The sequence below is a fragment of the Haematobia irritans genome, chromosome 3 (genome assembly GCF_050003625.1).
Source record: "Haematobia irritans isolate KBUSLIRL chromosome 3, ASM5000362v1, whole genome shotgun sequence".
Taxonomy (NCBI): Eukaryota; Metazoa; Arthropoda; class Insecta; order Diptera; family Muscidae; genus Haematobia; species Haematobia irritans.
In genome coordinates this window covers 173835960-173861524 of record NC_134399.1, presented here as the reverse complement: position 1 = coordinate 173861524, position 25565 = coordinate 173835960, and the positions used below count along the sequence as shown (strand labels likewise).

Below are 25565 nucleotides of genomic sequence, written 5' to 3'. Positions count from 1 at the left end.
GTCCTTTAAAAACGAGTTAACGGCAACTTTATTTTCCAAATTAGGACTCGACTTCCAGTTGAAATTATGCTATGTTTGAAGTAAAAAACTTCTTTAAAATAAAGTTTTGAAAAACATGTCCTATATTTGAACGATTTTTTGCTTTGTAGTCAAGATGCAAAAAGACAACAAATTTAAAGACAATTTCATTAAATTTATAGAATTTTTCTGAATTATTAAAGTTAAGTTGACCTTAGCCTATAAATTTTTTCTTTCATGTTAAGATACCCATTTTTAAGTCAAATCACTTAATTATAAGGACAATACGACTTCATTGAAAAGTTTATCGACTTTTGGACAAGGAAAATAACTTTATTTTAGAGAAATGCGTCTTCTATTCTAAGCAAAATTTGTATTCGTATTTGAAAGACATGAAATCTTTGACCTCACGACAATATCTTTTTCTGTGTATACTAAAAGATGGGTCTAAGACAGGTCCTTCTTAGAGTTACATACAAATGCACAAACTTATTATACCCTGTACCACAGTAGTAGTGAAGACTTTATTTGAAAATAAAAAACATTTTTTAAATAAAGTCTTGAAGGACATCTCCTATTTTGGAACACCTCTTAGTCATATAGTCATGTTACACAAAACATCAAATTTAAATTAGTTTTCAAAAATTTTAAAATTTGTTTCAGTGCAAGAAATCTTTGAGCTCAAGACAATATTGTATTTAGCGTAGTTCAATAAATCGAGATTTTGCAAACAACAGTCTTAAACTGTTTTAGTTTTTACAGGCTAGTGGCTTATTGGACCACCCTCACATCCTGAATTAAATCCATGCTGAAGATTGGAAGTAGCACCTACAGTTTTGTTCTTATATACTCGTTATTATTAATTATAATTCCAAAAAAATGATAAATATAATTCCAACAATGGAAATAAGCAAACGAAATGTTAATCCTAACTCTTCTTTGACTTTTCTTTACCTTTATTATGTCATGCTTACAAATGAAATATTCCCTTTCTTATTACACAAAAACCCCTTCATCTTGCGGTCTTTCGAAATTAACTTTTGATACTTATCAACTTTGATTTACCTAATCCTTGACATAATTCCTTGAGAAGATTAAAACCTTTCTTTCCGCAATTCCCTCATATCACAATACGTCTTCTTCGCTTTTGTTTTTATTTCGTTACGAATTATGCTTATCATTGGGGTGATATCTTGACAGGCAATGAACAATCAGTCTTTATGTCGAATTTTGATTTGTTTTTGTTTTCAACAAAAGCAGTAGTGGTTTGTTTTGTCGGCCATGAAATCGGCTTATAGATTTTATCCTTAGTTACTTTATTAATACGCACATATACATATACAAACTATACATATGCATGTATAGATATAAAAATACAAAAATTGCAAACATGTGTTCCTACTATATCATTGTTGTGGTCTTCTTATGTAGGCTTTTGTTTGTATGTATTTGCGAGTAAATGTGTGTTTGTGTAGAGGTTGTTAGTTTTGTTTGATTACGGTATGGTCCGCTTAACTCTCTGAAATCGGCTTAAAAATACCATTCTCTTTGGTTGTTTCACATGATGTTTATGTTATCGTCATCGTTAATGTCCTTTTGTTTCATAGAGGATGACATAACTCTATGTGAGGTCAGAACCATAATCAAAACTACTTGAGTTGATGTTACGTGTCAGGATGTTCATGGTCTATATTTTTGAGATTTTGTTGCGCGTGCATCCATTTTATAATTAACCCCAAAACTAGTTGAGGATTTTTGAAGATATTTTTTTGTTAAGCTTACAAAATGAGGAGAGCGAGCACCTTATGGGATACTATCTATATTCTCCATTATTTGTCATATGACATGACCAAGAATTTAATTAACTGTTGGGTAATATTGTTTTTAAAACTGATCTGTGATTATAAGACTTTGGAAAGGTAATAAGATTAGTGGATAGCTTCTTTCTATGTCTTTTAAAATAAGATTGAAATAAAAATAATTAAAAACAAATAGAAAGGGATCGTTCATCATCTTTTCATATATCTACAAGTGCCTTAATCTTATTTTTATTTCGTTTTGTTTTATGAAAAGATGATGTACAGTGGGAGAAAAGATGATTCAATTTGTAAGAAGAAAATTCCCAAATGTTTTCTCCATAAGGAGTTAGCATAAAGAGCTCAAAATTGAGTTATCCAGCCAGATCTATACTAAAGGCTGTGGAAAGATTCATTCGCCCGAATCGAAACATGTACAGTCCAGGCGTGTATAGATTTGTATCTGGCGTTTTCTTTTCAATGACTCTATTAATCATGTTCCTTAATCTAAATCTGTCCATAAAAGCTCGATTAATAATTGTAAAATTAGATATAATGCATTTGGACGTTACTTGCCTGTTTCGGTATCAGGCTAACATGAAATATACGTAACAAAAAAACTTTACATCAGAGAAATACGTCTCGTATGCTACATACAATTCACATTCGTATTTTCGTATATGGGGCTACCACTATACCTAAAAACAATATAATACTTAAGATGCAAAATCCATCTTAAATTTTATGTTAAGATGGATGGATCACGAAATTAATTGATCCAATTAATGTTTTAATTGAAATATCTTCAATCTCGAAAATGATGGTATCAATCACAGTTTTGATTGAGCATAAAAAATATAGGATTAAAAAATTAATTTATTTGATTTGAAAATTTCAATTAATTTAGTTCATTCAATTAGAAATTTAATTGATATTGATTGCAAAACTGAATTAATTTTTTGAATTAAAATAGTAATTATTATCAATTACTTTCCTATCTGACTTTGTACTTTTAGTTTAATAAAAAATCGATTGTTTGAAATAAATTTTTATTTAAAAATTTCACTGGTCTTTGACGTAAATACTGTTCTTTGACGGAGCTTCATCGCCAGAAAAAAAATCGTATGGAAATATGAATGAATCTTTTAAGTTGCTGTAAACAACGGAAATAACCCTCGTGTGTCAAAACGTTCTGAGGACACTGAGCAAAATATTGTCTTGAGGCCAGAGGGATATTGTTATTATACCCTCCACCATAGGATGGGGGTATATTAACTTTGTCATTCCTTTTGTAACACATCGAAATATTGCTGTAAGACCCCATAAAGTATATATTCTGGGTCGTGGTGAAATTCTGAGTCGATCTAAGCATGTCCGTCCGTCCGTCTGTTGAAATCACGCTAACTTCCGAACGAAACAAGCTATCGACTTGAAACTTGGCACAAGTACTTGTTATTGATGTAGGTCGCATAGTATTGAAAATGGGCCATATCCGATCACTTTTACGTATAGCCCCCATATAAACCGACGTTCAGATTTGGCTTGCGGAGCCTCTTGGAGGAGCAAAATTCATCCGATCCGGTTGAAATTTGGTACATGGTGTTTTTACAACCATGCAAAAATTGGTCCAAATCGGTCCATAATTATATATAGCCCCCATATAAACCGATACCCAGATTTGTCTTCCGGAGCCTCTAAGAGAAGCAAATTTTATCCGATCCGGCTGAAATTTGGTACATAGTGATAGTATATGGTCTTTAACAAACATGCAAAAATTAGTCCACATCGGTCCATAATTATATATAGCCCCCATATAAAACGATACCCAGATTTGTCCTCCGGAGCCTTTTGAAGGAGCGAAATTCATCCGATCCGGTTGAAATTTGGTACGTGGTGTTATCATATGGTCCCATGCAAAAATTGGTCCATATCGGTCCATAATTATATATAGCCCCCATATAAACCGTTCCACAGATTTGATCGCCGGAGCCTTTTGGAGGAGCAAAATTCATCCGATTCGGTTGAAATTTGGTACGTGGTGTTATCATATAGTCCCATGCAAAAATTGGTCCATATCGGTCCATAATTATATATAGCCCCCATATAAACCGTTCCCCAGATTTGATCTCTGGAGCCTCTTGGAGAAGCAAAATTCATCCGATCCGGTTCAAATTTGGAACGTGGTGTTAGTATATGGCCGCTAATAACCATGCCAAAATTGGTCCCTATCGGTCTATAGTTATATATAGCCGATCTCCAATCACACAAAAATTGGTCCATATCGGTTCATAATCATGGTTTCCACTCGAGCCAAAAATAATCTACCAAAATTTTATTTGTATAGAAAATTTTGTCAAAATTTTATTTGTATAGAAAATTTTGTCAAAATTTTTGTTCTATAGAAAATTTTGTCAAAATTGTATTTCTATAGAAAATTTTGTCAAAATTTTATTTCTATAGAAAATTTTGTCAAACTTAATTATATACGTATTTAATTTGCCTTTTTTAGTTTAATATATACAATGTATGGACTGCCTTGCAATTAAGAAGACGGTGTTAGGAAGTTTTAAGATACCTTGCCATCGGCAAGTGTTACCGCAACCCAAATAATTCGATTGTGGATTTCAGTTTTGAGTATAAGTTTCTACGCAATCCATGGTGGAGGGCACGTAAGCTTCGGCCTGGCCGAACTTACGGCCGTATATTCTTGTTTTTATTAAAATTTCTGTACTTTAATGATAAGACTTTAATCTTGTTTTATAGGATATGCTCAAATAAATAAATAAATAATTGAAAAAAAAAGATTTCATGTTTTTAAAATACGAATAAGTTTTTACTTAGCATAGAATATACACTTCTCTGACAAAAAGTTTTTTCCTTGTCAAAAGTCGATAAACTTTTCAATAAAGTCGTTTTGTCCTTATAACTGATTCGACTCAAAAATAGGTATCTTAACATGAAAGAACATTTCTTTGACAAAGGTCAACTTGTCTTTAATAATTGTGAAAATTCTTCAAACTTAATGAAATGATGTTTAAATTTGTTCTCGTTTTTCATCTTGACAATATCACAATGGACTGAGTAGTCTAGGTGAGCCTGAAACTTAATCGGGCTGTCACTTTAACCTAACCTTCATCTTGACAACAAAGCAAAAATGTGTTTAGAAATAGGGCAAACTGTATTTTAAAGACAATGTTTACTTGAAACATGGCATAATTTCTACTTGAAGACTATTCAAGTAGAAATTGGAAATTAATGTTATCATTAACACGTTTTTAAATTACTTTGGTAGTACATGAAGAAACAAGCTGATAAAACCAATAAATTAAAATTTATTTTCTAGATTCAAGTACGAAAAATTCAAATTTAAAAGAGAATCGTGTCTTAAAAGTATCCGTACATCAATACAACGCTTCTTTGGCTCATAACTTTGAAAATGTCAAGCTGTAAGATAGAGCTGTCAGTGGGCAAATTGCAAAACTAGGGTTGCCAAATCCCGAAATAAAAAAGGCAACCCTCGTACTTGAACTCAAACTTATTTTCTTTACTAAAAGACCTTCATGTCTAAGTCGGTTTACTCGAGTGTTGTGTTATTCCTTGATTCACACTCCATTCGTTCAATCCGCTTCCATTGGCATTGACAGCCATTTTCGCAAACATGAAAAGTTGATGTGGTGTGTGAACAAATTTACCACATATATGCTTAGACACTCAGCCATAAAAATCCATGAACACCAACGATATTTCAATTGATTTAGTTTTTCAATAGTTCACACTCTAATAATTCTGATAATTAAAAAAAAAAAAATCTAAAACGAAAACATCAACTTCTGTTCTTGTACGTTTTCAACAGAAGTCTTTGGTCACAATAGCCACTAAAAGCAGTTGGAAAATTCAATTTGCTATTTTAGTTAGCTTCGCAGCATGAGAACCTTCGTTCGTTTCCACCAACTAAACTAATTGATTTTCAATACAATACACATTTTAAAATGGGCAAAATAAAAAACAAAATTTACATAGAATTTTTTAGCATTGAAAATGGAAAATAAATCAAAATCGCTAACAACCAGTTAACTCATGGACAGCAACAGTCCGCTGGCTATGAGCCTTACACCAATGATAAAAGAAATTTCCAATGCTGGACGCAACAACAACAATAATAAGAAAAAACCATATGAATCACATCATAAAATAGAAATACGAGGCAAAGGCTTTTTTATTTGCTTTGCGCACAAAGAACAAACAAATTTGCATTTAAATTAAAAGTGATTTTATCAAGTGAAGTGGAGGCCATAAAACAAAGTTTACTACTGCAACTCGCCGTTTTTTTTATTATTAGAGTTGTAGTGCTTCTACTAGTATACCATTGCTAAAGCCAGAGATGTCCTTTCTATGGGTATTCTATCAGTGAATGAGTTTATCTATATCTGTGTGTGTATGTATGAGTATTTGTGTTATAGGCAAATCTTCCATTTGTAATGGTAGTGATGGTGGCAGCAATGGTGGTCTTAGCGATAATAAATGGAAATTGTATGACCCAAAGCGATAAAATAGTTTAAGAATCCAATAAAAAAACACAACGACAGCGACAATGACAGCAAAAACAACATCAACCAAAAGACAAGCAAAAGCCTGGTAGAACCAGAGAAGCACAACAAAACACAAAGCGAAATTCTAACAATGAAATGAAAAAAAAATGCCTTAATGAAAACATTTACTGAACATAGTAAAAAAGCAATAAATTAAAGACTTAAAACAGAGTTACAGTACAGATAGCATCTAGAGACAAATAGAAAAAGATTAATTTTCGTTTTGCGATCAACATCATCGGTCTTGTCTTTCGGTCGTAGTGCCCATATAGATATTTTATCAAGATCTTGTTATTCAAAGATTCCAAATTATATGACCGGAGTAAAGCGCTAAACCCTCTTAAACATTGGTAATTGCGAAGTCCTTCAAATTTAACAAAAGTTTAGGACATTACATTTTAATTTTAAATTTAAGTGACATATGTTTGCTATAGATATTGTGGATAAATATTATTCAATATATTCCAATCTGAAATTAAAATATTTTATTACGTCCACACTAAAAAATACGAAGCCGACTTTTTGTTTAGATTAGGAGACGCTGGCACTAAAATGTTTACTTGAGTAAAAGTCCAATTAGAAGAATCGAATATTATATTTCTATCGGAAATTTCCTCAAAATTTTATTTCTATAGAAAATTTTGTCTAAATTTTATTCCTATAGAAAATTTTGTCAAAATTTTATATCTATAAAAATTATAGTCAAAACTTTATTTCTATAGAAAATTTTATCAAAATTTAAATTCTATAGAAAATTTTGTGCAAAATTTTTTTTCCACAGAAAATTTTGTCAAAATTTTATTTCTATAGAAAATTTTTTAAAAATTTATTTCTAACGAAAGTTTTTCAAAATTTTATTTCTATAGAAATTTTGTCAAAATTTTGTTTCTATCGGAAATTTTCTCAAAATTTTATTTCTATAGAAAATTTTGTGAAAAATTTATTTCTATAGAAAATTTTGTCAAAATTTTACATCTATAAAATTTTTTTGTAAAATTTTTATTTCTATAGAAAATTTTATCAAAATTTTAATTCTATAGAAAATTTTGTCACAATTTTATTTTGTCAAAATTTTATCTCACATTTTCTTTCTATAGAAAATGTTGTCGTCATTTTATTTCTATAGAAAATTTTGTCAAAATTTTATTTCTATAGAAAATTTTGTGCAAATTTTATTTCCATAGAAAATTTTGTCAAAATTTTATTTCTATAGAAAATTTTGTCAAAAATTTATTTTTATACAAAATTTTGTCAAAAATTTATTTCGTTTTGTTTGTTATTGTTGGCTTCTCTTCAATCGTTATTGTTGTTTTTGATCTCAGCTTAAATACATTCATTGACTAAACTACAAGTGTAGCTTAACCAACAGAGGAAAAGTATGCTTGTCAAATTTATTTGGGCAAAGCCCTATAGACTGCAAGATGGTTGGATGTAGAGCTGTTTCGGAATTACCACATTCCTCATCAGCATCCTCTACTTGCAGCAAAACTATCAACCAATTATCAGAATAAATTCGGGTAATTCACTAAACCCAACGTGAAATACACATGAACCGTCCGAAAAAGGGTTTGATTTTGGCAAAGGAAAAGAGATATGCTTGCAAATTTGTTTAGGCAGTAGCCGAATATTAAACCCTTTTTCGGACGGTTCATGTGTATTTCACGTTGGGTTTAGTGAATTACCCGAATTTATTCTGATAATTGGTTGATAGTTTTGCTGCAAGTAGAGGATGCTGATGAGGAATGTGGTAATTCCGAAACAGCTGTACATCCAACCATCTTGCAGTCTATAGGGCTTTGCCCAAATAAATTTGACAAGCATACTTTTCCTCTGTTGGTTGAGCTACACTTGTAGTTTAAAATTTTATTTCTATAAAATATTTTGTGAAAATTTTATTTCTATAAAAATGTTTATATCAAAATTTTATATCTATAAAAATGTTTGTCAAAATTTTAATTATATAGAAAAATTATAACAACATTTTATTTCTATAAAATATATTGTGCAAATTTTATTTCTATAAAATATTTTGTGCAAATTTATTTTCTATAGAAAATTTTGTCAAAATTTTATTTCTACATCCAACCATCTTGCAGTCTATAGGGCTTTGCCCAAATAAATTTGACAAGCATACTTTTCCTCTGTTGGTTGAGCTACACTTGTAGTTTAAAATTTTATTTCTATAAAATATTTTGTGAAAATTTTATTTCTATAAAAATGTTTATATCAAAATTTTATATCTATAAAAATGTTTGTCAAAATTTTAATTATATAGAAAAATTATAACAACATTTTATTTCTATAAAATATATTGTGCAAATTTTATTTCTATAAAATATTTTGTGCAAATTTTTTTTCTATAGAAAATTTTGTCAAAATTTTATTTCTATAGAAAATTTTGTCAAAATATTATTTCGATAGAAAATTTTGTCAAAATATTATTTCGATAGAAAATTTTGTCAAAATTTTATTTGTACAGAAATTTTTTCAGAATTTTATTTCAATAGAAAATTTTTTCAGAATTTTATTTCAATAGAAAATTTTTTCAAAATTTTATTTCTATAGAAAATTTTGTGCAAATTTTATTTCCATAGAAAATTTTGTGAAAAATTTATTTCTATAGAAAATTTTGTCAAAATTTTGTCTCTATAGAAAATTTTGTCAAAATTTTATTGCTATAGAAAATTTTGTCAAAATTTTACTTCTATACAAAATTTTGTCAAAATTTTATCTCTATAAAATATTATATGCAAATTTTATTTCTATAGAAAATGTTGTCAAAATTTTATTTCTATAAAAAATTTTGTCAAAATTTTATTTCTATAGAAAATTTTGTCAACATTTTATTTTTATACAAAATTTTGTCAACATTTTATCTCTATAAAATATTATGTGCAAATTTTATTTCTATAAAAATGTTTGTCAAAATTTTAATTATATAGAACAATTTTATCCAAATTTTATTTCCATAGAAAATTTTGTCAACATTTTATTTTTATACAAAATTTTGTCAACATTTTATCTCTATAAAATATTATGTGCAAATTTTATTTCTATAAAAATGTTTGTCAAAATTTTAATTATATAGAACAATTTTATCAAAATTTTATTTCTATAAAATATTTTGTGCAAATTGTATTTCTATAAAATATTTTGTGCAAATTTTTTTTCTATAGAAAATTTTGTCAAAATTTTACATCTATAAAAATGTTTGTTAAATGTTTAGTTCTATAGGAAATTTTATCAAAATTTTAATTCTGTAGAAAATTTGTCACAATTTTATTTTGTCAACATTTTATTTCTATAGAAAATTTTGTCTGAATTTAATTCTTATAGAAAATTTTGTCAAAATTTTATATCTATAAAAATTATAGTCAACATTTTATTTCTATAGAAAATATTATCAAAATTTAAATTCTATAGAAAATTTTGTACAAATTTTGTTTCCATAGAAAATTTTGTCAAAATTTTATTTCTATAGAAATTTTGTCAAAATTTTGCTTCTACGGAAATTTTCTCAAAATTTTATTTCTATAGAAAATTTTTTGAAAAATTTATTTCTATAGAAAATTTTGTCAAAATTTTACATCTATAAAAATTTTTGTTAAATTTTTATTTCTATAGAAAATTTATCAAAATTTTAATTCTATAGAAAATTTTGTCACAATTTTATTTTTTCAAAATTTTGTCTCTATAGAAAATTTTGTCAGCATTTTATTTCTATAGAAAATTTTGTCAACATTTTATTTCTATAGAAAATTTGGTCAAAATTTTATTTCTATTGAAAATTTTGTCGAAGTTTTATTTCTATAGAAAATGTTGTCAAAATTTTATTTCTATAGAAAATTTTGTCAAAATTTTATTGCTATAGAAAATTTTGTCAAAATTTTATTGCTATAGAAAATTTTGTCAAAATTTTGTCTCTATAGAAAATTTTGTCAACATTTTATTTCTATAGAAAATTTGGTCAAAATTTTATTTCTATAGAAAATTTTGTCAAAAATTTTTTTCTATAGAAAATGTTGTCAAAACTTTATTTCTATAGAAAATTTTGTCAAAATTTTATTTCTATAGAAAATTTTGTCGAAGTTTTATTTCTATAGGAAATTTTGTCAAAATTTTATTTCTATAGAAAATGTTGTCAAAATTATATTGCTATAGAAAATTTTGTCAAAATGTTATTGCTATAGAAAATTTTGTCAAAATTTTATTTTTATAGAAAATTTTGTCAAAATTTTATTTCTATAGAAAAGTTTCTATAAAAAATGTTGTCAAAATGTTGGTTTTACAGAAAATTTAGTCAAAACTTTATTTCTATAGAAAATTTGGTTAAAATTTTATTTGTGTCGGAAATTTTTTATTTCCGAGTTTTATTTCTAAGAAAAATTTTTCAAATTTTTTTCTATAGGAAATTTGGAAAAACTTTTAAGTTGATTTGAGCTTTTAAGGAATGGAAATATATTGATTGATTGGCGACAAAATTCCAATCATGATGGTCGTCTTCATTCATTCATTTGAAGTTATGTCCTAATAACATACCTATCGAACAAATGATAAATTCAAAATCGATCAAGAAGAAGGAGATTTTGGTAACCATTTATTTAAAAAATGTAGCAATGGAACTGGGTAGTTAATTTTTTCTTCGTAAAAATAATAATAAAATTAAACTTAAATTTAAGCAAGCTCTAAAATAATAAAACAAAAACATAAAAAATTATCTTACGTGTTTCAGCTGGTCAATTTCTTCAGTGTCGCCTCCAAAAGCTCTCAAATAATCCAAAGTGGATAGAGAAGAGGATGACATACGTCTCAAATGATCTAAATCAAAAGAAAAGCAATGCACGAACACAACACAACAAACAAATGAAGAAAACAAAAACAAATCATAAGATAAAATTAAATAAAAAATGCAAATCATAATAAATACCAATGGAAGAAGTTGTACCAATGGGCATATGACTCAATGAGTCGGTTATTTTTGCACCATCACTACCACCGATCATAGTGTTATCAGTAGAATTATTGTTGCTTGTCGTTGTTGTACCGGAAGCTGTGGCATCGCCTGTTGTAGTTTCATTACCAGCACTAGTATTAGTACCACCCCCATTACTATTTCCCGATAAAGCTTGTAGCACTACATTGGCATTGGCATTACGAGCAGCCAAGACTGCTCGTATTTTTGCAAATGCTGCTTGTAAATCCAATTTCTCATCGGTCCAATCTATGGATTGAGCCTCTTGTTCGGCCAAAAGTATGGCTGCGGTACGTTGAGTGGGTACTTGATGTGGTTGACTCACCCTTTTATGATTGTCCGGCAGATTCAAATAGCACTCATTGTCGAAACGAAACTGCGACTGTGGGATCAGGATTCAATGTTTCGAGATATTTGTTGAAAATATTTTCAAATGATAGCGACGGTGATTGTATGGTGTTGGTTTTTTTTTTAATTTTAATTTATTAGTTTTTTTTTTTTTAATTTTGCCATAAAATAAAGATCAGGATAAAAAATGAGGACACACACACACACGAACACATATATAAAACACATTTTGTATTTTCGCATTTTGGCGGTGTTGAATATTTTCAGCATTTTTTTTATAATTTGTTATTATTTTATTTTTTTTTTGTGTGAATGGTGGTGATTGTTGTTCGACATATAAAGATAGAAAGAGAAAAAAGTGCAAGAAAAAACAGAGATGATTTTGTTACAAAGTTAGTTTGTAATTTTTTTTAAAGTAAAAAAATATAAACAATTTTAATTATTAAAAAAACACGAAAAAATTAAAATAAATTATAAAATGGTGTTTTTAATCTTTATACATATAAATTTTAAATTAAAAGCTATAAAATTATTTTGTATTTTTTTATATAATGTAAAATTATATATTACCTTGTAGCCGGGCCCAAGTCGATGCATGGCACAGATTTGTTGAGTGGTGAGGGCTTCGCTAAAGAGGTATATAGCCGACATTTGGCCACAAAAGACACGTTCTTCATCTAATTCGGGTGTTGCTCCAATGTAGCATTTATCAAATGGCTGTGAGTTATAACATTTTAAATTAGAATTAATATTTAATTTGTGTGTGTGTGTTTTTTTTTCAATTTTAACTTACATCGTTTGTTGACACAAACCAAGCCATTTCGGTACTGGACGCTAATTGTCCATTAACTAGGCACTTTATTTCGCTTTTTGTCCAGCGATTGTAAATATACACGATGGCAATCATGTACCACTGAAAGAAAAAAATTAAAATAAACATTTTATAAAAATTTATATTAAATTAAGATTATCTATTTGAAAGAGATCGTAATTAGCTGTGTATGTATATGAACAACTTTTGATTGGAACGATTACAACGAGCAAATACCAAAAAAAAAAAAATAGATCACTCAGAATGATCGACTTGATGTGACGATGACATATACCAGATATTTTGAACTAAAGACTTGTGAAATTTCAAACTCCAAATTTTTCTTCAAAATAGAAGAGTTTTCACCTGGTGGAAAAATATTATAATATTGAAATTTTTTTATTTGTCGAATATTTATGTATATTTGTCATATAAGCGTTTAGTTTGGGTCTAGTGGTAGCAATCAGCTTTCCTTAGACTATTAAGCCCAAGTGGTGAACTTTTATCAATGAGGGCTGCCCGATTCCATGTTTTGCTCAATGACAAGGGACCTCCTTTTTATATCCTGGTCCGAACGGTGTTTCATATTACGCACCCTGAGTAGGCATATGATAACATCCTAGAGTAAAATGTTATTTTTGGATGGTTAACAATTAACATGGTAGCAACAAACTACCATGTTATTTTCTCGAACAGAATGTGTCTGATTTGGACAACCATTTCATGTTTGATGAGAAGACAAAATTTTTACGACAAAAGTGTTTCATGTTCCCTATCCAATAATAACCTTGTGCTCTAGGAGGTGATCATATTCCTTCTCTGCGTGCGGTGAAATCGCTTAGTAAAGTTTTGAAACACTCAGAAATGTTACCAGCATTACTGAGAGAGAATAATCCACCGCAAAACAAACTTTGGGTTTTTGTTTAAAACTGGGATTGAACCCTTGACCCTTTGTGTGTAAGATGGGCATGAAACACGATGACTTTTATATCGTCTAAAGTTTACATATACGAAAAAGATTGTTTTTATATGTTTGGGTTTAAAATTAAATGTTTGGAACTCAAATTTTTTAACACAATATTTTTAAGTGCAAGCATATAATGTTCATAAACTAGCATAACATATTTGGGACATATATGTTAATATATTAGAACATATTATGTTTGGGACATAAAATGTTTGTAAGTATAATATGCTTAGATAGAAACATATATTAATTTAGAAATAGCTAATAGACATATATGTGTTTAGAAAGAGACACCTAGAGAGTAAGCTGCAAGTAAAATAATGGAAGTAACCAATTGGCGCCTTAAAAATATATCCACACAAAGAAAATTTCATTAAAATTTTTCCACCAGTGTATGCCCTAAGGTGAAACATAATATGTTTGAATACAAACAATATTTTGTTTGGACCAATCCTGAAACAATATATATGCTTCAAGCAAAATGTGTTTGCGGTATATGTTACAGATGCGAGGTTTTTTGAGGGTTTGGTTGATAGATGACAAAACCATCACATGCTGCACGTTGTGACTTTGCGGTATTTTGGTCCATTCGCGGCCGTATTGTGGCCAATCCGCGCCGAAGCGCTGTCTAGGGTTGGTTGATGTCGTTCGCTTTTTTAGTGCCAACTTTACTCTCCAAAATGTCTGAGGCACAAAAGTTCAACGGATTAAGATCCGGAGAAAGCCTACCCAGCAAAAAAATGGGAATTTCTTCCAAAGGCACAACTTTAAAAGCACTTCTAGAAGATTCACTCCCAATGATGTTCTTTATTTTAACTACCTAGGAAGTTCTTTTAATTCAATTTTTTATAACTTGTTTTTTTTCATATTTTTAATGGGTAACTTTAACTTTTTTTGTTTCAAATAGGTTAAAAACAGAGTAAGAATTCATAAAATGGTAAAAAATCATATAAATTTTGTCGAAAAAATGCTAAATCCAATCTGAAAAAATTGTGAATTTTTAAAAATATTTGAGGTCAAACGTTTCCAACAAGCATTAGAATCCATTAAAAATTTTAAAAATTATTTATTTGACAAAATATCACAGAATTTTTTAATTTACATCCAAAACATTGAATTCGGATCACACCTAAAAAAGTGATGCAAATTCAGTGCAACGACTGTTGAAATGGAGGACTTCCGTCCTATGACAAGTCTATGTTAAATTCATCGCTTCTGCGTCAATCTTGCACCACTTCCGGATCCAAAAAGAACATTTTCATTACTTTTTTGGCGGCGCTTTTTTTGCTGGGTACTTCTAAGCCCTTCTTGGGTGCTGTTGGAAAGTCCATGGTCTGCACCCAAAATGTTTAACTGTCCAGGAATTGCATACTGGGAAAATTTCCCGATAATATTCGGTATATATTTTGATATGTGTCAATGAATACGGGAATGGGACCATCGACCATCGACTGTTACTGTGGCCCACACCGTTTTCATCGGCGACGCTTGAATTATGATGTCCAATCGAAGTGGTAAATTTTAAGCTGGCCTCTTTGGAAAATAAATCCAATAATTGTGTTTGTTCACAAATAACTAAATTTTTTGTCATGGAAGAAACCCAAATTCTAAGCTCGTGTTGTCGCCGTTTTTCGTCTACTTTTTTAACGCTATGAAACACTGGCAGTATCACAGCAACGTTCAATGCACCCAGAGAAGGAATATGATCACCTCAACCATGTTTCAAGAGCAAAATGTCATTTTTGAATGGTGATCATTTAACATGTTTTTCGCAACCATGTTATTTTCTCGGACATTATGCGTTTGATTTCGACAAGCATATTATTTTTGGTGAGAAAACAACATTTTTGCCATAAACATGTTACATGGTCACCATCCAAAAATAACATTTTGTTCTTGAAACATGGTAGAGGTGATCATATTCCTTCTCTGCGTGTGGAGCGAGAATTACTTTAAATTTTGCTTTCATTTGATTTTTTAAATTTATTATTTTTATGCATTATACGTATGTAAAAGTAAACTTCATATTCAAATTAACAAATGAAACAAATAATTTTTTTTTCATGTTAGCCTGATACTGAAACACGCGATTAACGTCCAAATGCATGATATCTTAATTTTACAATTAATTATTCTTTGAGCTTTACGAACAAAGAAGCTCAAAATTGATCAAATTCCTTGGTCTACTTAGTCTGTAAAGCTCGAAGAATAATTAATTGTAAAATTAAGATAAATGATAAATTCATAAAAAAATTATACACACAAAAACATATTTTTTGTCGTCAATCACGAAATTAATTGATACAATTAATTTTTAATTGAAAAGTCATCAATCACTGAAATGATAGTATCAATCACCAAAGTAAATTAAAAAAAAATACTTGATACTATTAATTTTTGCGATTGATTTTTGTTTCAATTAAAACAGTTGAATCAATTAAATTTTTAATTGAATATTTTTTAAAACTCATTTAACCCCTTAAATGCAAAAATTTTCGTGAAATTTTATCGGTGTAGAAAGCTGTTTTGAACTATGCCATTTGAACTGCGATTTTTCGAAATATCTAACAAAACCAAGTACACTATTTTCCGTTAATTTGGATTTCCCAATTTCAATGTATTAGTAATTTAAATTAAAATGACTTTTTAAAATGACTATCAAATATCGGATTTCTTTTAAAATATTTATGAAATTCTCCCCCCGGGGGAAGTATCTTAATCTTACTTTAAAACAAAATTTTTTATTCATTAACAATCGACCACTTGTAATATAAACTAATTAGTTTAACTTTTCGGAAAGAAAAAAAAAACGACTCAAGTACTTGGTAATTACCAAAAGTCTATTGAAGCATAAATAAGCAATTGATGAAAAATTTACCTCCCACTACCACTCGTTAATGTTTTTTTTTGTAAAGAAGATTTAAGAGTGTAACTGGAGGCCATCCAATCCAATCAAACCAGGACTAAACTGTAGGCAATTTAAGTTTGGAAACTTTTATTAAACAAAGTCATGCTGAACCCTTTTGTTTGCCTAATGGCATTGATATTATGTACACTTTGCGTTCATTATTCGTTTAGAAAACGGAACTACTTAAATATTCACGCTTAAAATTTAACAGCTCATACAATAATGAGTGTGTCAGCAATTTGTAAAACAGCAAAATAATATTAATGATCTTATTAGAATATTTAACAGCTAATCGTGGAGGATGGGGGGAGAGGGAGTCCATGACAAGGAGTATTATATTCAATGGAAAGCTATTGTAATTGAGAAAAATATCTTATGCTACATATATTTCGCATCAACATCCCTTGGGGAGAAGAGGAAACTTCCTTCAAATCAATTGAATGAATGAAATCTATTTATATGTTAATGGTAGCAGATATGCTTGTTTTATCAGTTTGCAAACATTATGCCATACAGCATTTATTAACACAAAAGTACTCAGGATTTTTTGCGTAATTTCGTGACGAAACATGGATTCTTTTGTGTCAGTCAAAACTGGTGAATTAACCGGGGACTTAGTCCAAAGACAACGAGAACTATCCTCTCGAAAATATGAAAATATAAAAAAATCGGAACGCGACGTTACATTGTGATATGAAAAGCATTTTAGAGGCACAGCAATAAATTTATAGGATGGCTAATATGTATTATAACCAACTTCAACCTGCTATCAATTCTAAATCGCTCGTCTGACATATGACAGATATATTCGAACATCAGTTCTTTTTATTGCTTAATTAAAAGCATTTTAATACCCTTCACCACTACTGTGGTACAGGGTATAATAAGTTTGTGCATTTGTATGTAACGTCAAGAAGGAGTAATCATAGACCAACCTTTTAGTATACGGATCGGCTTAGAATTAAATTCTGATTCGATTTAGCGATGTCCGTCTGTTTGTCTGTCTGTCCGTCCGTCTGTTGATGTATTTTCGTGTGCAAAGTACAGCTCGCAGTTTTAGTCCGATTGTCCTAAAATTTGGTATAGGGTCCTATATCGGCTCAAAGACGATCCCTATTGATTTTGGAAAAAATCGATTCAGATTTAGATATAGCTGCCATATATATTTTTCACCGATCCGGTCATAATTGGCGTGTATATCAACCGATCTTCCTCAAATTCCGCACATCCGAATATTTTATGAGTCTCGAAAAACTTGCAAAATATCAGCCAAATCGGTTCAGATTTAGATATAGCTCCCATATATAGCTTTCGCCCTATTTACACTCATATGACCACAGAGGCCAATTTTTAACTCCGATTTAGTTGAAATTTTGCACAGTGAGTAGAAGTAGTATTGTTGCTATGCGTGCCAAATTTGGTTGAAATAGGTTCAGATTTAGATATAGCTCCCATATATATGTTTTCTGATTTCGACAAAAATGGTCAAAATACCAACATTTTTTTTTTTTTGCTAAATCACCACTGCTTAGTCGAAAAGTTGTAAAAATGACTCTAATTTTCCTAAACTTCTAATACATATATATCGAGCGATAAATCATAAATAAACTTTTGCGAAGTTTCCTTAAAATTGCTTCAGATTTAAATGTTTCCCATATTTTTTTACTAACATTGTGTTCCACCCTAGTGCATTAGCCGACTTAAATTTTGAGTCTATAGATTTTGTAGAAGTCTATCAAAATCTGTCCAGATCGAGTGATATTTAAATGTATGTATTTGGGACAAACCTTTATATATAGCCCCCAACACATTTGACGGATGTGATATGGTATCTAAAATTTAGATCTACAAAGTGGTGCAGGGTATAATATAGTCGGCCCCGCCCGACTTTAGACTTTCCTTACTTGTTTAAATTGCATTCAGTATTAAAGTTATTCATGATGAAATTCAAGAGTGATTGATTTATATTTGGTTGGAAACCCACAAGTGGCTATAGTTAGTACCATCCAGCTTTTAAATGTGAATATTTTTGTTTGTTTTTCGTGCCAGATTTAATTGAAATCCATGCAGCAGTGGTAGAGAACTTGCTTGTGAGCTGAACATATAGCGATAAGGGTTGCAACAAATATTGAAAAATGAGCTTGGGCTATACCCATTGAAATTCCAAAAGGAGTAGGTGCTCAACGATGCACAAAAATAGGTAGACTGGAAAAACCCAAGCACTTGCTTCGCTTGCAAGAAAGTGGCCAGTTACCGAATTTGGTTTTCTCCAATGAGACACAAAGAGGTCAGCTGTAAACATCGATTGGCAACCAGAACTCCACCGATGGTAATGTTGGGGGCTCAAAATAAATGCCGACTATTATTGGGAAAAGTCCTTAAGACAGTATTGAAGCCCTGGGCAGACAAACATTTCAGCCCATGCACATTCCCAAAGGACTCAGGACGCGTCAACCAAAAATGGTTTAAAATGGAGATTCCTCGCTTCATGCCTACAGCACAGTGGCCACCAAAATTTTCGGAACTCAATTAGATGTGTGCGCGTGACATGAAATTGTCGTGACTCACGAAAATTTTTGTGACTCACGCTGATGGCAAAGGCGTGATTAACCTACCAAATGTCGTGCGTGAGTCACGAAAATAATATCTTAGTGTGTGTGCGTAACGAATTTCGGAAAAATACTCACGAACATAAAACACTTACGAGTTGAATTTACCCTACGGGAAATTGGTGCAAATTGCCACTGATGAACCTATCACAGGGCTGCTATTGGTGATCCAGTTTGTGGCAGTTTTTAAATAGTGATAGTTTAATGATTTCCATACTCACTTGATATAAAAATCTTATTGGATCTACACATTTAGTGAAGAAGAATTACCGGAATAACTTAACCTATTGTTCAACATTTTTCAAAAGTTTTTTAATTTCTGGTGCGATTGGGATAACCAAACTGAAACAGATTTCTAAGAGTTTGTCCTAGGCTGGTTCATGAGGACCTGTCTATGGAGTGCTACTACTAAAACGCCCCAGGACGTGTCCTTAGGAACGAGTTCAAGGCGTTTCCTAAAGTGTAAATTTACCCCGTCAATGACAAACCCATGTTAAAGGGACCGGTTCCTTCCATACGTCTGGACCAGAACTAGGACTGGTCCATGCACACTAGGGACAAGTCCTGTACCGGTCCTGTGGTTGATCCATTTCCCGTAGGGTATTTATAATTTTAGTGACACCTAGGATGTTAATAGTTTAATAGCGCTCTCGATTGAAATCAAGCTCATGTCTTCACGTTCCAAATTTAAAATACTCATAAAATTATTCGCAAGTAACGGCATATTTCGTGAGTCACGACATTTTTGGGAGTCATGGTATTTTTCGTGAGTGTGCGTGAGCGTAAGTAAAATATTGCCACCGTGGTGTAATGGTTTGCCACCGTGGTGCAATGGTTAGCATGCCCGCCTTGCATACACAAGGTCGTGGGTTCGATTCCTGCTTCGACCGAACACCAAAGAGTTTTTCAGCGTTGGATTATCCCATCTCAGTAATGCTGGTGACATTTCTGAAGGTTTCAAAGCTTCTCTAAAGTGGTTTCACTGCAATGTGGAACGCCGTTCGGACTCGGCTATAAATAGGAGGTCCCTTGTCATTGAGCCTAACATGGAAACGGGCAGCATTCAGTGATAAGTCTAAGTGAGCCTGATACATCGGGAAAGAGTCGAAATACTGCAGAGCAGTTAGTGATAGCTTTGTCTGTCGTTTGATGACCATTATTCTTGCCAAAAAGAGTTAATTCGAACAAATCTAATCTTGTTCCAAATTTTGATGTTATTTTCGACATTTTTGCTTTTGTTTTATATCAGTCACTCTGTATTTTCTTGTATATGTTCCTGACACTTACTACGTTGTAACATATGCAGGTTATGTTTTCGATGTTACAACTTGTTGACTGTCGAAATTGGAACAATTTTCGGATATTCTAGAAGTCGCAATTTTAATAAAAATTTTCAAAGCTGAATTTGAGACCCAATTTGAAAATTTTCGTATTGGTCACTTCTCAAGATTTTATTTACTTTGGGATTGACGATAATGAAAAATGGTTCAATTTGGGAGGAATAATTCGAATATATAATTTCCATAGGAAGTTACAATATAAGACCCAAAATTAATCTTCTCTCCCCGCCAGATCTATAGTAAAGGCTTTGGAAATTCGTATTAGCCAACAATGAAACATGTGTAGCCAGTCTTTTTTATATTGGTATCTGACATTTTCATGTCAATGCCAATTCCTCCATCTTCATGTCCATAAACTCGTATAATAATATGTGGAATAATTAATTTGGACGAAAATCCAGCCTGAATTGATATAAAAATATGATTTCATTTAAATTATTTAACTTGCTAGTTATTTTAATAATTATATTGTCTTTACTTTTCATAACAGAATCTGTTATAATTTGGCCCATGAAGACCGATACTATTTAAGCAGCGAAAATATAAAATTTTTAATTAAAAAATATTTCTGTTTGAACGACATATCCTTGTTTAAATTGATGGTGGCAAAGCCATTTATTAATTTTTATACCCTCCACCATAGGATGGGGGTATATTAACTTTGTCATTCCGTTGGTAACACATCGAAATATTGCTCTAAGACCCCATAAAGTATATATATTCTGGGTCGTGGTGAAATTCTGAGTCGATCTAAGCATGTCCGTCCGTCCGTCCGTCTGTCCGTCTGTCCGTCCGTCCGTCTGTCCGTCTGTCCGGCTGTCCGTCCGTCTGTGGAAATCACGCTAACTTCCGAACGAAACAAGCTATCGACTTGAAACTTGGCACAAGTAGTTGTTATTGATGTAGGTCGGATGGTATTGAAAATGGGCCATATCGGACCACGTTTACGTATAGCCCCCATATAAACCGATCCCCAAATTTGGCTTGGGGAGCCTCCCGGAGCAGCAAAATTAATCCGATCCGGTTGAAATTTGGTACGTGGTCTAAGTATACGGTCTCTAACAACCATGCAAAAATTGGTCCATATCGGTCCATAATTATATATAGCCCCCATATAAACCGATCCCCAGATTTGACCTCCGGAGCCTCTTGGAGGGGCAAAATTCATCCGATCCGATTGAAATTTGGTACGTGATGTTAGTATATGGTCTGTAACAACCATGCAAAAATTGGTCCATATCGGTCCATAATTATATATAGCCCCCATACAAACCGATCCCCAGATTTGACCTCCGGAGACTTTTGGAGGGGCAAAATTCATCCAATCCGGTTGAAATTTGGTACCTGATGTTAGTATACGGCCTCTAACAACCATGCAAAAATTGGTCCATATCGATCCATAATTATATATAGCTCCCATATAAACCGATCCCCAGATTTGACCACCGGAGCCTCTTGGAGGAGCAAAATTCATCCGATCCGGTTGAAATTTAGTACGTGGTCTTAGTATACGGTTTTTAACAACCATGCAAAAATTGGTCCATATCGGTCCATAATTATATATAGCCCCCATATAAACCGATCCCCAGATTTGACCTCCGGAGCCTCTTGGAGGGGCAAAATTCATCCGATCCGGTTGAAATTTGGTACCTGATGTTAGTTTACGGCCTCTAATAACCATGCAAAAATTGGTCCATATCGGTCCATAATTATATATAGCCCCCATATAAACCGATCCCCAGATTTGACCTCCGGAGCCTCTTGGAAGAGCAAAATTCATCCGATCCAGTTGAAATTTGGTACATGGTGTTAGTATATGGTCTCTAACAACCATGCAAAAATTGGTCCATATCGGTCCATAATTATATATAGTTCCCATATAAACCGTACCCAGATTTGACGTCCGGAACCTCTTGGAGGAGCAAAAGTCATCCGATACGGTTGAAATTTGGTACATTGTATCAATATATGGCCTCTAACAGCCATGTAAAAATTGGTCCATATCGGTCCATCCGATGACTTATTACACAAAAATTGGTCCATATCGCCAAAAATAATCTACCAAAACTTTATTTCCATAGAAAATTTTGTCAAATTTTATTACTGTAGAAAGTTTTGTCAAAATTTCATTTCTATAGAAAGTTTTGTCAAAAGTTTATTTCTATACAAATGTTTGTCAAAATTTTATTTCCATAGAAAATTTTGTCAAAATTTTATTTCTATAGAAAATTTTGTAATCTACCAAAACTTTATTTCCATAGAAAATTTTGTCAAATTTTATTACTATAGAAAGTTTTGTTAAAATTTCATTTCTATAGAAAGTTTTGTCAAAAGTTTATTCTATAGAAATGTTTGTCAAAATTTTATTTCTATAGAAAATTTTGTAAAAAATTTATTTCTGTAGAAAATTTTGTCAACATTTTATTTCTATACTAAGTTTTGTCAAAATTTCATTTCTATACAAAATTTTGTCAACATTTTATTTCTATAGAAATTTTTGTCAAAATTGTATTGCTATAGAAAATTTTGTCAACATTTTACTTCCATAGAAAATTTTGTCAACATTTTATTTCTATAGAAAATTTTGTCAAGTTTTTATTTCTATAGAAAATTTTGTCAAATTTTTATTTCTATAGAAAATTTTGTCAAAATTTTATTTCTATAGAAAATTTTGTCAAGGTTTCATTTCTATAGAAAATTTTGTCAAAATTTTATTTCTATAGAAAATTTTGTCAAACTAGATTATATACGTATTTAATCGGCCTTTTTTTGTTTAATATATACCCCGTATGGGCTAACTTACAATTTAGAAGACAGTGTTAAAAAGTTTTACGATACCTTGCCATCGGCAAGTGTTATCGCAACCCAAGTAATTCGATTGTGGATGACAGCCTTTAGTAGAAGTTCCTATGCAATCCATGGTGGAGGGTACATAAGATTCGGCCTGGCCGAACTTACGGCCGTATATACTTGTTTTTATTAAGCATCTAAAAGCTGTATTTCTTATTTAATTTCCCCGAAGTTTTTTTTTTCATTTTTTGTTGTCTTTCGACACGCCTTAATATAATTTTGTATATTAATTTAGGCTACAACACCTACTAAAAACAATCGTTCCATTTTGTTTGTCTTTCGATTCGCCTTACCAAACAAGCTGCTTTAATATGTTCCAAATATAAGCTATAGGGTAGTGGTTAAATAGGCTTTCTCAATATAAAGTGCTTACCTTCCTTGGTTGAAATTCATATTTTACACAATGTTGAAATCCTTTGCCTTTAACTTTCATTGAAGTCAGAACCAGGCAATTACCAACAAAATGGGCGGTATAACCAACACCTTTTGATGTTTTGAAACTGAAAAAAAAAACAAGCAAACAGCAAAAAAATCCCATTAAAAACAACAATAAAAACCAGTGAGAAAATCATTGAGAGATTTTCTAAAGGGGTAAAATAATTGGTGGTAAAAGATGTACGTATGGGTGAGTGAGAGAGAAAGAGATGGTGGTGTGCATAGAGAGAGAGAGAGAGAGAGAGTGTGTAGATATGTATGGTGTAAGAAGCATTAAAACAGTGAAGTGAAGTGTAAAGATGAATGAAATAATTAAATTGAACCGAATCGATATGAAATCAAATCACAACGGAATGTACTGAAGCGAAAACTTTAACAACTTTTTCAGAAATCGACTAGAACAAAAGAAACAGGGTGAAACCCCATATTATGGATAGCGTGAAACTCCAAATAGGCAGGGGAACGTGAACTAATTGAAACCAATAATTAGTAAAATACAAAAAGGAAAATCAAACAACCCCCTTGATGATAAAAAAAAATAATGAAAATAAAAGCTATCGTTGTTTTGAATTGTTGAAGGATGTATGAATTGCTTGAAGGAGAGAGGTGAGTTTTTAGTTGAATGGCGGGAGAGGGTGTCTACGTGTGAAACTCATTCATACTTACCAATAGAGGTAGGGTTTCTCGCGTTCAATATTCACAGAATTAATGGGATCCAAACGAAACCATGTGGTAAATGTAAAACCATTTTCATAAGGCCATTTAGCCAATGGTGGTAAAACCATAGCCTGTGGGAGAGAAGAAAATAAAGATAGAATGAGAATTAACAAATGGAAAATATTTGTTTTTTCTTAGTCTAGCAGAAAAGGAAATTAATTGAAAATTGTAAAAGAGTACATAAACCAATTCTTCTTTGGTTGTTTTTTTATTTTTTTCTTTCACAAATGCTTAATGACTTCATTAAGAGATTCAAAGATAAGCAAAAAAAAAAAACAAACAAAAAGCAAAAACATAAAAAATACTATGATTGATCAAAGAACATACATCAGTACATGTATCATTACGAAAAGGATAACAAAAATAAGTTTTTCTCTTATACAGAAAATATTTTGTAGCTATAGCATATTTTGAATTGTACTCGTTTAACTGTGACTTGAATATTAGCATAATTAATTCCCAACTATATACTTTTGTTGAAAAAATAAACTTTAGAGTTGCTTAAGCATTGGTTTTAGAAAGTTCAACAATTTAGAAAAAAACTAAAATTATTGGTTCACAATAGCTTCCCAATAAGAGATTTTATTTTAGTACTTTTTATACCCCGCGCCACACTGTGGAACAGGGTATAATAAGTACATATGTACATATGTTTGCAACACCCAGAAGGAGACGAGATAGACACATGGTGTCATTGGCAATAATGCTCATGGTGGGTCCTTGAGTCGATCTAGCCATGTCCGTCTGTCCATCCGTCCGTCCGTCTGTATGTGAACACATTTTTGTTATCAAAGTCTAGGTCGCAGTTTTAGTCCAATCGACTTCAAATTTGGCACAAGTTTCTGTTTTGGGTCAAAATTTTGAAAGAAATCGGTTCAGATTTAGATATAGCTCCCACTAGATTAGATATAGCTCCCACCAGGGTTTTACACTAATTAGCTTGAAATTGTTCACATGGAGAACAATCAGTACTATAGTCAAATATGCCAAATTTGATTGAAATCGGTTCAGATTTAGATATAACTCCCATATATATATGGACTTATATGGCCCCAGAAGCCAGAGTTTTAGCTCAATTTGATTGAAATTTTGCACTAGGAGTACAATTAGTAGTGTAGTCAAGTTCGCTAAATTTTATTGAAATCGCTTCAGATTTAGATATAGCTCCCATATATATATATATATATATATATATATATATATAT

General features: G+C 31.1%; 1 protein-coding gene across 8 annotated transcripts in view; it reads right to left on the bottom strand.

Moving 5' to 3' along the window:
* Window positions 1-25565, bottom strand: part of rg (A kinase anchor protein rugose) — a 373937-nt gene that overhangs the window by 113772 nt on the left and 234600 nt on the right. For 4 of the 8 annotated variants that reach the window (XM_075298736.1, XM_075298738.1, XM_075298737.1 and 1 more), the window contains exons 5-10: window positions 24310-24431; window positions 23582-23708; window positions 12517-12636; window positions 12294-12440; window positions 11331-11757; window positions 11127-11221 (exon numbers count right to left, since the gene is read on the bottom strand). In XM_075298736.1, coding sequence (XP_075154851.1) covers window positions 11127-11221; window positions 11331-11757; window positions 12294-12440; window positions 12517-12636; window positions 23582-23708; window positions 24310-24431 — 1038 coding nt within the window. The remainder of the gene's footprint in view (window positions 1-11126; window positions 11222-11330; window positions 11758-12293; window positions 12441-12516; window positions 12637-23581; window positions 23709-24309; window positions 24432-25565) is intronic. The other 4 variants (XM_075298739.1, XM_075298741.1, XM_075298744.1 and 1 more) reach the window with 1 other exon arrangement.